Source organism: Pristis pectinata, chromosome 3 (genome assembly GCF_009764475.1).
Source record: "Pristis pectinata isolate sPriPec2 chromosome 3, sPriPec2.1.pri, whole genome shotgun sequence".
In the NCBI taxonomy this organism is placed as follows: domain Eukaryota; kingdom Metazoa; phylum Chordata; class Chondrichthyes; order Rhinopristiformes; family Pristidae; genus Pristis; species Pristis pectinata.
In genome coordinates this window covers 440,389-454,673 of record NC_067407.1, presented here as the reverse complement: position 1 = coordinate 454,673, position 14,285 = coordinate 440,389, and the positions used below count along the sequence as shown (strand labels likewise).

Sequence of the window (14,285 nt, the reverse complement as noted above, 5' to 3'; positions counted from 1 at the left end):
CCAGCAGACCCTAGGCCTTCTTAACCACCCTATCAACTTGTGTGGCAACTTTGAGGGTTTATGGACCCCAAGAGCCCTCTGTTCCTCCACACTGCTGAGAATCTTGCCACTAACCTTGTACTCTGCCTTCAAGTTCGAACTTCCAAAGTATATAACTTCACACTTTTCTGGATTGAACTCCATATGCCACTTCTCTGTCCAACTCTGCATCCTATCTATATCCCATTGTAACATCTGACAACCTTCTACACTATCCACAACCCATCCAACTTTCGTGTCTTCAACAAACTCACTAAACCACCCTTCCACTTCCTCATCCAAGTCATTTATAAAAATCACAATGAGTAGGGGTCCCAGAACAGTCCCATTTATGAGGATGTTGCTGGGACTTGAGGGACTGAGTTATGGAGAGTTGGGTTGAGCAGGTTAGGACTTTATTCATTGGAGTGTAGAGAATGAGGGGTGATCTTACTGAAGTGTATGAAATAGCCTAATTAGGAACAGTCAGCATGACTTTGTGGGGGTTTAAGTCATGTCTTACTAACTTGATTGAGTTCTTCGAGGAGGTGTCGAGAGGTGATTGAATGAGAGGTAGAGCTATGGATGTTATCTTTATGGATTTTAGTAGGTGTTTTGACAAGGTACCCCATGGGAGGGTCATCCAGAAGATTAATTGCATTGGAATGCACGAGGACTTGCTGTTTGGATTCAGAATTGGCTTGTCCATACAAGACAGAGGGGAAGTGGTTGATGGGACTCAGCTGGAGGTCTAGCTGGAGGTCGTGTGACTAGTGGTGTTCCACAGGAATTTTGTACTGGGACCTCTGCTGTTTGTGATATATTTAATGACTTGGATGAGAACATGGATGGTTGCGTTAGTAAGTTCTCAGATGATACAAAGATTGGTGTGTTGTGGACAGCATCGAAGAGTGCCAAAGGATCCAAGTGGGAATATAGATCAGTTGCAAATAATGGTGGAGAAATAGAAGAATGAATCCGGAGTTTAATCTGGCCAAATGTGAGGCGTTGCACTTTGGAGATCAAATGTAAAGGGACAGTACACTGTTAAAGGCAGGACCCTTAACAGTGTTGATGTACAGAAAGATCTTGGGGTCCAATCCATAGCTTCCTGAAAGTGGCTGCACAGGTCGATAGGACAGTAAGAAGGCGTATGACATGCTTGCTCTTATTAGTTGAGGAATTGAGTTCAAAAGTCAGGAAGTTATGCTACAGCTTTATAAAACTGTGGTTAGGCCACATCTGGAATATTGGCATTCATTTCTGGTCATCCTATATAGAAGGCATCCTATCTGGATATATCACGGCTTGGTACAGCAACTGCTCTGCCCAGGACCGCAAGAAGCTGCAGAGAGTTGTGGACACAGCCCAGTGCATCACGACACCAGCCTCCTTTCCTGGACTCTGTCTTTACCTCTCGCTGTCTTGGTGAAGCAGCCAGCATAATCAAAGACCCCACCCACCTGGGTCATTCTCTCTTCTCTCCTCTTCTATCGGGTAGGAGATACAGGAGCCTGAGGGCATGTTCCACCGGACTTAAGGACAGCTTCTACCCACTGTGATAAGATTATTGAGCGGTTCCCTTATACGATGAGATGGACTCTGACTTCATGATCTACCTTGTTGTGACCTTGCACCTTACTGCACTGCACTTTCTCTGTAGCTGTGACACTTTACTCTGTACTGTTATTGTTTATACCTGTACCACATCAATGCACTCTGTACTAACCCAATGTAACAGCAGTGCGCAATGAATTGATCTGTATGATATGCAAGACAAGTTTTTCACTGTACCTCGGTACAAGTGACAATAATAAACCAATACCAATACCATTATAGAAAGGATGTGGAGGCTTTGGAGAGGGTTCAGAAGAGGTTCACCAGGATTCTGCCTGGATTAGAGGGCATGTGCTATAAGGAGAGGTTGGACAAACTTGGGTTGCTTTCTCTGGAGTGGCAGAGGTTGAGGGGAGACCTGACAAGAGGTTTATAAATGAGAGGCATAGACAGAGTAGACAGCCAGTATCTTTTTCCCAAGTTGAAATGTCTAATACTAGAGGGCATGCATTTAAGGTGGAGAGGGGGAAAAGTTCAAAGGAGATGTGTGGGGAAAGTTTTTTTACACAGAGACTGGTGGGTGCCTGGAATGTGTTGCCAGGGGTGGTGGTGGAGGCAGATACAATAGAGGCATTTAGAGGCTCTTAGATAGGCACATGAATGTGCAGAGAATGGAGGGAGATTGGACATTGTGTAAACAGAAGGGATTTAGACATTTAATTACTAGTTTAATTAGTTTGGGACAACACAGTGGGCCCGAAGGGCCTGTTCCTGTGCTGTACTGTTCTGTGTAAAAATCATGAGGGGCATAGACAGGGTGAATACCCTCAATTCTTTTATCCAGGGTTGGGGAATCAGGAACTACAAAGCATAGGGTTTAAGGTGAGTGGGGTGAGATTTTATCAGAACTCTGGACCCCTTGCTCTCAGAATTGGTCATCAGATACAGGCCTCGAAACCCTTTTCAGAGTCAGTCCCACACAATGAGCTGTCTGTCAGAAACATCCTGTGTCGTTCCACATCGCACAGACACATTTCCTGCACAGGCCGCTCCTGCACGCTCTGCTCGTCCTCACCCTTGTCTGTCGCCCAGACACACCGTCAGGGCCTGTTTCTGCCATCTAGCAGTGAGGAGGGTCCCAGTGAAGGTCTCTGTACGTGGGAGTCCTGCACCTTTACATCAGGGACCTGGGCTGGAGAGTGCTGCACAGTCCAGTGCCTTACAACAGGCTATTAAGTTGGTTTGTGGACTCCCAGGTCACCTGTCACTTCTGGAGCCTGGAGGAGTCCGTGTTCCATGTATGTACCAGTGTGAGAGGTTGCAATCCCAGCCTGAATGTTTGAAGGGGCTTCTCCTCAAGTTCTGGTCACTACTTCAGCCCAGGCTCCTGATCTTTGAGTACCCGGTGCAGAGAAGGGAAAGTTGGTAAGGTGATCTGTGCGCGAGTGTGTATGTGAGAGAGAGCAAGAGAGAGAGAGCGAGGAGAGACCTCAGAGAGTTTGATGAATGCAGTGTGCCTGGTGAGGATCTTTCAGTGAATGTCCATGTAAATGAGGTCACCACGTGATATAAAATAATTCACTTGTTTTACAAAGTAATTCTGTCCAAGTTTCCCACAATACATCTGCACCACAATCCCCCCAACCCCCCCAATACCCTGTTAATGTGCCTGCATCACTGACGTGACAACGATAGCCACAGTAAACTCGACAATGTAGTTGCCTGATGTTGGGACCCACTGATTTCAATATTCTCATCCTGTAGAACCCCCCTCCCTGTCTCTGGTAACCCCCCTCCGGCCCCTACAACCCTCCCCGTCCTCTGTAACCCCCTCTGGCCCCTACACCCCTCCCTGTCTTTGTAACCCCCTCTGGCCCCCTACACCCCTCCCTGTCTTTGTAACCCCCTCTGGCCCCTACACCCCTTTCTATATAAACCCCTCCAGTCCCTACACTCTGTAACCCACTCAAAATTTTTCTGCCCTCCTCTGATTTCACCCTGATGTTTTCACTGATGCTGCCACTGTTCTCTGGGCCCTGAGCCCATGAATTCCCTCCTTGCATCTCCAATCTTTCCCTTCCTTTACACTCCACCTGTTGCTGAGGTTTTGGGACTTCTATCCCACACTCTCTCTGCCTGCTTGTGTGCCCAGTTCCTTCAGTGACGTTCCCAGGAATACCTTGCGGAGATGCATGCCCAACACGAGCTGAAGTTGCTGCCGTAATTACCTTTCCTCCAGCTCTCCTGGCATATCCCGGGACCCGTCAGGCTCCAGGAACGACCTGGAAAAGAGAACAACTCGTGTGAAGACAGAGCAGGTCTTCAGTGACGATGGAGAGGAGAGTAGTCAAAGGTGTAGAGAGCAATGGTCAGGTGGGCGGAGCAGTGGTGGGGAAGTGGCACTGTGGGAGGACTTTACACCATGAATGGTGGGGGTCCTGGGGAGTACAGAGGAAGAGAGGGACCTCAGTTGAACAAGTCCACAGATCCCTGAAGGTGGCAGCACAGGTAGATAAGGTGGTGAAAAAGGCATGTGGGATTCTTCCTTCATTGGCTGAGACAGGGAGGTTATGTGAAAGGGTAGTGAAACACTGGAGGCCACAGCTAGAGCACTGTGTGTAGGGAGAGATGGTAACTGCACTGGAGAGGGTGCAGAGGAGATTCCCCAGGATGTTCTCTGGGAATGGAGCAGTTCAGTTATGAGGAGAGACTGGAGAGGCTGGGTCTGTTCTCCCTGGGGTGGAGGGGGCGGTGGGGGGACCTGACGAAGGTACAAAATTACAAGGGACATAGATAGGGTAGATAGTGAGAAACTTTTCCCTGTGACAGAGGTGTCTGAAACCAGACGGCAGAGGGTTAAGGTAAGGGGTAGGATGTTCAAAGGGGACCTGAGCAGGAACGTTTCCCCCCAGAGGGAGGTTGGAATCTGGGAAACACTGCCTGAGGGGCGGTGAAGGCCGACACTCTCACAACATTTGAGGTGAACCCTAGAATCGCCAAGGAAGAGATGGTAATGGAGTCAGTGCTGGTTGACGGGGTGACCCTTCAGGTCAGGGTGAGTTCAGTGGCTGGACCTTGGACAACCAGGCAGCAACAGTGGAGATGTTGTTGTACAGCAAGGGGGACCAGTGTATGGTGGGTGGAGGAGGAGGACAGGAGGACACAGTGGGGGCAGAGTTTGTGGGAAAGACCAAGGGGACCACAGATGCTGCATCATGAGATCGGAATCAGGATCGTGGACTGTGGCTCCAGGATTGGGTACAGGATTAGGGGAGTGAGCAGTGGGAACTGGGAATCAGTACACCAAGTGCTGATTGAAGGGACCAGGTACAAGATCCAAGCTTCATTGCCACACTTGTAGAAGGAGAATCCGAAGGTGTGTGATTCTGAGAGAACCTACCCTCTTCCCATCTTTCCTGTAGCTCCATCAGTCCTGAATTCCACGAGGACCCTGAATCAGGCGATTATAACAGTGAGTCAAATTCACACCCAGTGACACACCCACATCATTCACAAGACATTGACATCACACCCAGTGTCACTCCCAGGGTCAGCATAAAAGTTTAACACGTTAATGTCTGTCCAGGGCGAACGGGAATCTCACAGCTCAGAGCATCCAGATCCTGAGGGGCGGGGAGCCCGTTCACCATAGGGGAGACATCAACCCTTCTCCAACAGTCTCCCGCCCCCATCTCCCGCCCAGTCTCCCCTCCATCTTCACCCCCTTCCCCCACCCCCCATCTCCCCCACCATCTCCACCTCCCAACCATCACCACCCCCCACCACCCCCATCTCTCCAACATCTCCCCCACCACCACCCCAATCTCCCCACCATCACCACCCCCACCACCCCCCATCTCTCCGCCATCTCCCCCACCACCACCTCCCCGTCTCCCCACCACCACCCCACACCACCACCTCCCCATCTCTCCACCATCACCACCCCCACCACCCCATCTCTCCACCATCTCCCCCACAACCACCCCGTCTCCCCACCATCACCACCCCCACCACCCCCCATCTCCCCCACCACCACCCTCGTCTCCCCACCATCACCACCCCCACCACCCTCCATCTCCCCCACCACCACCCCGTCTCCCCACCATCACCACCCCACACCACCCCCTTCGTCTCCCACTCCTGTCTCCCCTCTACCCCTTTCCCCCCACCCCCCCCATCTCCCCAACATCTCCCCACCACAACCCACCCATCTCCCCACCACCCCCACTCCCACCATCTCCTCCTCCCCCCCCATTTCCCCCATCAGCCCTAGGGGCTGAGCCCTTCAGTCCTGGGACACTCTTGCTCAACCTGTTCGACCCCTCCAGGGCCCAGACACGGAACTGTCCACCGTCCTTGGGCTGGGGTCTAGCCTGATGGGTAGGAAGGGTCTCATGCTGAGACCGGCCCCCTGTGGGTGCACATTCCCTTCCTTGCAGCTCCACAGCCTCCTGCAAAACCGGGACCTCTCTCAAAGCCCCATCAATGGACAGGAAGAGAGTGAGACACGGAGAAAGGCACACGGACAGGGAGACATGGAGAGAGACAGAGAAAGACATGGACAGGGAGAGATACGGACAGGGACATGGAGAGAGATATGCGGACAGGGAGGAGAGAGACGCACAGAGAGACACATGGATAGGGAGATAAGAACATAAGAAATACGAGCAGGAGGAGGCATCCGGCCCATCGAGTCTGCTCCGCCATTCAATAAGATCATGGCAGATCTGGCCGTGGACTCAAGATCCACCTACCTACCTCTTCCCCAATAACCCTTAATTCCCCTACTATGCAAAAATCTATCTAACTGTGTCCTTAAGTATATTTAATGAGGTAGCCTCTACTGCTCCCCTGGGCAGAGAATTCCATGGATTTCACTACTCTCTGGGAAAAGCAGTATTCACCAGGAGAGGGTCTTGATGATGCTGAGGACAGTGTTGGTGAGGGTAATGTTCTAGAGTATGTAGATATTAAGAGAGAGGATGTGTTGGAGCTGTTAGAAAATATTAGGGCTGATAAGTCCCCGGGGCCTGACAGAATATTCCCCAGGCTGCTTCATGAGGCGAGGGAGGAGAGCGCTGAACCGTTGGTTAGGATCTTTGAGTCCTCGTTGTCCACGGGGATGGTACCGGAGGATTGGAGGGTAGCAAATGTTGTCCCCTTATTCAAAAAAGGTAGTAGTGATAGTCAGGGAATTACAGACCAGTGAGCCTTACGTCTGTGGTGGGCAAGCTGTTAGAAAGGATTCTAAGAGATAGGATCTATGAGCATTTAGAGAATCATGGACTGATTAGGGACAGCCAGCATGGCTTTGTGAAGGGAAGATCTTGCCTCACAATCCTGATAGGGTTCTTTGAGGAGGTCACCAGGAAGATTAATGAGGGTAGTGCAGTGGATGTGGTCTACTTGGATTTTAGTAAGGCGTTTGACAAGGTTCTGCATGGTAGGCTTCTTCAGAAGGTCAGAGGCCAAGGGATCCAGGGAGGCTTGGCCATGTGGATTCAGAATTTGCTTGCCTGTAGAAAGCAGAGGGTTGTGGTGGAGGGAGTGTATTCAGATTGGAGGGCTGTGACTAGTGGTGTCCCACAGGGATCGGTTCTGGGACCTCTACTTTTTGTGATATTTATTAACAACTTAGATGAGGGGGTGGAAGGCTGGGTTAGCAAGTTTGCAGATGACGCAAAGATTGGTGGTGTTGTGGATAGTGTGGAGGGCTGTCGAACTTACAGAGGGATATTGATAGGATGCAGAGCTGGGCTGACAAGTGGCAGATGGAGTTCAATCCAGAGAAGTGTGAGGTGGTACACTTTGGAAGGACAAACTCCAAGGTGGAGTACAAGGTAAATGGCAGGATTCTGGGCAGTGTAGAGGAGCAGAGGGATCTGGGGGTTTATATCCACAGATCACTGAAAGTTGCCTCACAGGTAGATAGGGTAGTTAAGAAAGCTTATGGGATGTTAGCTTTCATCAGTCGTGGGATCGAGTTCAAGAGCCGCGAAGTGATGATGCAGCTTTACAAAACTCTGGTTAGGCCACACTTAGAGTACTGTGTCCAGTTCTCGTCGCCTCATTATAGGAAGGATGTGGAAGCATTGGAAGGGGTGCAGAGGAGATTTACCAGGATACTGCCTGGATTAGAGAGTATGGATTATGAGGAGAGACTAAAGGAGCTAGGGCTGTTCTCATTGGAGAGAAGGAGGATGAGGGGAGACATGATAGAGGTGTACAAGATATTAAGAAAAATAGATAGAGTGGACAGCCAGCACCTCTTTCCCAGGGCACCAATGCTCAAAACAAGAGGACATGGCTTTAAGGTAATGGGTGGGAAGTTCAATGGAGATGTCAGAGGGAGGTTTTTCACCCAGAGTGGTTGGTGCATAGAATGTGCTGCCTGGGGTGGTGGTGGAGGCTGATACATTGATCATATTCAAGAGATTGTTAGATAAGCATGTGGAGGAATTTAAGTTAGAGGGATATGTGGGAGGAAGGGGTTAGATAGTCTTAGGTGTGGTTTGAAGGGCAGCACAACATGGTGGGCCGAAGGGCCTGGATTATGCTATATTGTTCTATGGTTCTATGGTTCGTCATCTCTGTCTCAAATCCATTCCCCCAAATCTTGAGGTCATGTCCCCTAGTTCTAGTCTCACCTACCAGTGGAAACAACCTTCCTGCCTCTATTTTATCTATTCCTTTCATAATTTTATATGTTTCTATTAGATTCCCTCTAATTCTTCTGAATTCCAGTAAATACACTTTCCGGCGATTCAATCTTTCCTCAAGGAGAGACACGGACAGGGAGACACGGACAGGGAGAGAGCGAGACAGAGAGAGACACACAGACAGGGAGACATGAACAGGCTAAAAATCCTCATCTCCGGAATCAACCTGGTGAACCTCTTCTGTACCACTTGTAAAGCCGATGTATCTTTTCTCAAGTAAGGAGACCAGAACTGCACGCAGTACTCCAGGTGCGGCCTCACCTGTACCCTGTACAGTTGCAGCATAACCTCCCTGCTCTTAATTCAATCCCTCCAGCAATGGCCAACATTCCATTTGTCTTCTTGATAACCTGTTGCACCTGCAAACCAACCTTTTTGCAATTCATGCACAAGCACTCCCAAGTCCCTCTGTACAACAGCATGCTGCAATCTTTCACCATTTAAATAATAACCTGATCTTCCATTTTTTCCTTCCAAAGTGGATGACCTCGCTTTTACCAACATTGTACTCCATCTGCCAGACCCTTGCCCACTCACTTAACCTATCTATCTCTCTGCAGACTCTCCGCATCCTCTGCACAATTTGCTTCTCCACTCAATTTAGTAGCATCAGGAAACTTAGATACACTGCACTCGGTCCCCTCTTCCAAATCGTTAACGTATATTGTGAACAGTTGTGGGCCCAGCACTGACCCCTGCAGCACCCCACTCACCACTAATTGCCAACCAGAGACACACCCATTTATCCCAATTCTCTGCCTTTCTATTGGTTAACCAATCCTCTATCCATGCTAATACATTACAACCCAACTCCATGCATCCTTACATAAGAACATAAGAAATAGGAGCAGGAAGAGGCCATCCGGCCTGTCGAGCCTGCTCCGCCATTCAATAACATCACGGTTGATCTGGCCGTGGACTCAGATCCACCTACCTCATTTTCCATCTTGGAAACCTTGCAGCCTAATGGCATGAACATTGAATTCTCCCACTTTAAGTAATCCCCACACCCACCCACCCCCCTTCCCCACACCACCCACCCCCCCCCACACCCCCACCCCCCTTCCCCCCACACCCACCCACCCCCCCCACCCCCCCTTCCCCACACCCCCACCCACCCCCCTTCCCCACACCCACCCACCCCCCCCACACCCCCACCCCCTTCCCACACCCACCCACCCCCCCACACCCACACACCCCCCCCCCACACCCACCCACCCCCACACACCCCCACCCCCCTTCCCCACAGCCCACCCACCCCCCTTCCCCACACCCACCCACCCCCCCACACCCCCACCCCCACTTCCCCACACCCCCACCCACCCCCCTTCCCCACACCCACCCACCCCCCTCCACACCCCCACCCCCCTTCCCCACCACCCACCCACCCCCCCCACACCCCCACCCCCCCTTTCCCCACACCCCCACCCACCCCCCTTCCCCACACCCACCCACCCCCCCCCCCCACACCCCCACCAGGCTTCTTCTTTTCTTCCCTTTCCAAGCCTCTTTTTTTCTACCTTTTTTTCCTTTCTCTCTTTACCTTTGACTCATCCCCCAGTGGATCTGCTCTCCCCTCCTCCCGCACCTCCCTATCACTATCTCTTACCTGCATCTACCTATCACCACCCTGTGCCCACCCCGTCTCCCCTCTTTTGTCCACCTATCACTGCTCTGCTTTTCCCTCCTATATATCGGGTTCCCCTTTCCCTATCCTCAGTCCTGAAGAAGGGACCTGACCCGAAACATTGACCGCCTGCTTTTCTCCACGGATGCTGCCTGGCCTGCTGAGTTCCTCCAGCAGCATCGTGTTTTTCATCCAGATTCCAGCATCTGCAGTCCTTTGTTTCTCTCACCTCTACTATGACTTCCACCATTTCTCTCAGTACCCTGGGATACATCTCATCAGGATCAGGGGACTTGCCTACCTTTAGGCCCACTAATTTGCTCATCACTACCTCTTTAGTGACAACAATTGTATCGAGGTCCTCATCTCCCACTGCATCCATAACATCTCTCTTTGGCATGTTAGATGTGTCCTCCGCCGTGAAGAATGACACAAAATAGTTGTTCAAGGCCTCGACCATTTCCACATTACCCAATATTAATCTCCCCTTCTCATCTTCCAAGGGACCTACATTCACTTTAGTCACCCTTTTCCACTTTATATAATTATAAAATCTTTTACTATCTGTTTTTATATTTTTTGCTAGTTTACATAGAACATGGAACAGTATACCACAGAACAGGCCCTTCGGCCCACAATGTTGTGCCGACAAAGCTAATCCCTCCTACCTATAGAATGCCCATGTCCCTCCATTTTCCTCTCATTCATGTGCCCATCTAAGCCCCTCTTAAAAGCCCCCAGTGATTTTGCCTCCACCACCCAATCAGGCAACGTATTCCAGGCATCCACCACTCTCTCAGTAAAAAACGTACCCCTCATGTCTGTTCTGAACCTACCCCTCTTGTATTGGATCGCTTAATAATGGGAAAAGAAATACTGCTTGTCCACCCAATCTATGCCCCTCATAATTTTCTACACTTCCAACAGATCACCCCTCAGCCTCCACTGCTCCAGAGAAAAGAGCCGAAGTTTGTCCAGCCTCTCCTGATCACACATGCCCTCTAATCCAGGCAGCATCCCAACAAACCTCCTCTGTACCCTCTCTAAAGCCTTGACATTCTTCCTATAGTGAGGTGACCAGAATTGCACACAATACTCTAAATCTACCTGACCAGAGTTCTCTTGACATGCATCATAACTTCTTGACTCCAATACTCAATACCCTGATTAATAAATGCAAGCATTCCATAAGCCTTCTTAACCACCCAGTCTACCTGTGTACTTTCATAATCTATCTTCCCTTATTGCTTGCTTAGTGGTTCTTTGTTGATTTTTAAAGTTTTCCCAACCTTCCAGTTTCCCACTACTCTTGGAGACTTTGTATGCACGAGTATCTAGTTTGATGCCTTCTTTTTATTTCCTTAGTTATCCATTGTCCTTACTTTTAACTGGAATATACCTTTGTTGAACATCGTGAAAAATCTCTTTGAAAGTCTTCTACTGTTCCTCAACTGTCCCACCATATAGCCTGTATTTCCAGTTTACTCTAGCCAACTCCTCCCTCATCCCATTGTAGTCTCCCCTGTTTAGGCATAATACACTGGTTTTGGATCGAACTATTGCATCCTCCATTTTTATGAGGAATTCAGTAATACTGTGATCACTCTTTCCAAGAGGATCCCTAACTGCAAGATCATTAATTTTACCTGTCTCATTGCACAGGACCAGATCTAAGGTAGCAACAGATAGAGAGAGAGTGATAGAGAGAGAGATAGAGAGACGTGACCTACCGGGGGACCGACATCTCCTGCGTCACCCTTCAATCCCGGACTGCCTGGAATTCCCTAAAGAACGGGCAAAGTGGGAGAGATCAACAATTCTGGCAGAGAGAGATGGGACAAACCTCTCACACCCACTGCCCCCACCCAAGGGAGAGAACATGGGACAAAACACTCCCACTGCCCCTACCTCCTCCCCAGACATTCAGCAGATGTTGCCTAGGGCGGTACGTTTTAGCTATGGAGGACAGTGAAGAGGTTGGGTTGTAGTGGAGGAGGCAGAGATGGGGTCCTGATCGAGGTGAAGAGGCAGAATGGGGTAGGTGGTAGGAATTGTTTCTCCATGGAGGGTTTTCCAGTCGGGGCACAGGTTTAGGGTGAGGATATGAGGGTTAGCTCTGAGGAAGAATTTTCCCTCAGATGGGTGTTGGAATCTGGAATAAACTATCTGATTGGGGGCAGGTAGAGGGGCGGGGGCATGGGGCGGGGGGGCAGAGAATCTTACAACATCGAAAAAGTATCCGGACGAGCACTTGAATCACCAAGGCAGAGAAGGTACAGACCACGTGCTGGGAGATGGGGTTGGTGTTGGTGGTTACTGGATGGTTACCATGGACACAGTGGAGACACAGACGGGGTGTGTAGGATTGGAACATGGGTTGGGATGGATCACTGCAAATGAGCGATGGGGGCCATCTTCAGGGAGCAAACGGTGAGAGAGGGGAACGGAAGGAGGGAGTGAGAGGGGAGAGGGAAGAGTCAAAGTGCATTACTGAGGGAGTGTCACACTGTGGGAGGGGTGGTACTGAGGGAGGGTCACACTGTGGGAGGGACGGTACTGAGGGAGGGTCACACTGGGGGAGGGGCAGGACTGAGGGAGGGTCACACGGGGGGTGGGGTGGTGTGGGTGGGTCACCTTGTGGGAGGGGCGGTGGTGAGGGAGGGTCACACTGAGGGAGGGACGAGAGTTCAGGAAACTCACCACTGGCCCGGACCTTCCTGTCAGTCCCATTGGACCGGTGGGACCTCGCATGGCGATCTGTGGATAAGGAGACAGCAGTCACAACACATGCAAACACAGGATACAGGCAAACACAGCCCACTACAGGATACAGGCAAACCCAACCCACTGCAGGATGCAGGCAAACACAGCCCACTGCAGGATACAGGCAAACACAGCCCACTGCAGGATACAGGCAAACACAGCCCACTGCAGGATACAGGCAAATATAGCTCACTGCAGGATACAGGCAAATACAGCTCACCACAGTGAGTGTGACAAAGAGGGTGAGTGAGTAACCACAAACCCACACAGACCCAATACACCCACTCTGACTGGTCCAAGGTCCACAGGCCCACAAAACCAATAGCACGGACCAGGCCCTTTGTCCAACTGGTGCTGCATCTTAAATTTAAACGAAACAAGAGAAATCTCTGATCACCCACACACTCAGGGCTCTGGAGATGCCAGCCTGCCAGATTTTCCCAGACTATCCAATGTTATTCCAACTGAAACCCTAAAATGATTTTAATTCACTTTCTTCAAGAAATTACATAGCTAAAATAATAAATCTTTCAATGAAACTGATAAGTTTAAGAGGAGCAGCAAACAAGTCCCTGGTGAGCTTAAAGGGAGTGCAGGAGACAGCGCCTCGTGACCCAGATGTTGAATCATCACGATTCCTAAATAATGGGATAGCAGATGATCGGGGTCTGACTGTACAAAGGTGCAGTAAGGTAGGTGGCATATGTGGGTAGGAAAATTGTATTAAACAAATAACGTTATTATTTCAAGAATATTTAGTTTACAACCAATACAGATCAATATTGAGGAAGGTGTTCGATCCTTGGCGAACAGGGGTAAAGGTGACAACAGAGTAATGGACAAGGAAGGTAACTGACAAAAGAAAGCTGTAATCCGGGGAATTGGGAAGATTTCAGAATTCTGCTAAAGACGGCCAAGGCATGGACTTGATCAATGTGGGGAATTTAAGCAGACCGAGTTAAACTGTCCTCTGCTTAAAAAAATGAGAGATGACCTCATTGAAAGATGCAAGATTCCTACTGGAGGATATGCTGGAGCGAGTGCAGATGAAGTTCTCCAAAATGTTGCCTGGATTGGAGGACTTTAGTTATGGGGACAGATGGGATAGGCTGCGCTTGTTTTCTCTGGAGCAGAGGCAGCTGAAGAATCATCCGACAGAAATGTGTAAAATGATAAGAGACAAAGATAGAGTAGATAGAATCTTTTCCCCCATGGCAGGGATATCAAAAATAAGAGGGCACAGGTTTAAGGTGAGAGGAAGGAGTCTTCTTGGGGATCTGAGGGGTAAGTTTTTTTACGCAGAGAGTAGTTGACATTTGGAACTCACTGCCAGAGGAGGTAATAGATTCATAGAGTGTACAGCATAGAAACAGGCCCTTCAGCCCACCATGTCTGTACCAACCATCATACCTATCTATACTAATCCCATACCTGCATTAATTCCACATCCCTCAGTGCTGCTCATTCAAACACCTGTCCAGATGTCTCTTAAATGTTGTTACTGTTCCTGCCTCCACCACCTCCTCTGGCAGCTCATCCCAGATACCAACTACTCTGTGTGAAACATTTACTCCTCAGGTCTCCCTTAAACCTCCTCCCTC

At 49.9% G+C, this 14,285-nt stretch overlaps 1 protein-coding gene across 1 annotated transcript in view; it reads right to left on the bottom strand.

Annotated features, from left to right (window-relative positions):
* col11a1a (collagen, type XI, alpha 1a) overlaps positions 1-14,285 on the bottom strand; it is a 217,187-nt gene that overhangs the window by 110,654 nt on the left and 92,248 nt on the right. Inside the window, 4 exon segments of the mRNA XM_052013124.1 lie at positions 3,804-3,857; positions 5,004-5,026; positions 11,652-11,705; positions 12,622-12,678. Coding sequence (XP_051869084.1) covers positions 3,804-3,857; positions 5,004-5,026; positions 11,652-11,705; positions 12,622-12,678 — 188 coding nt within the window.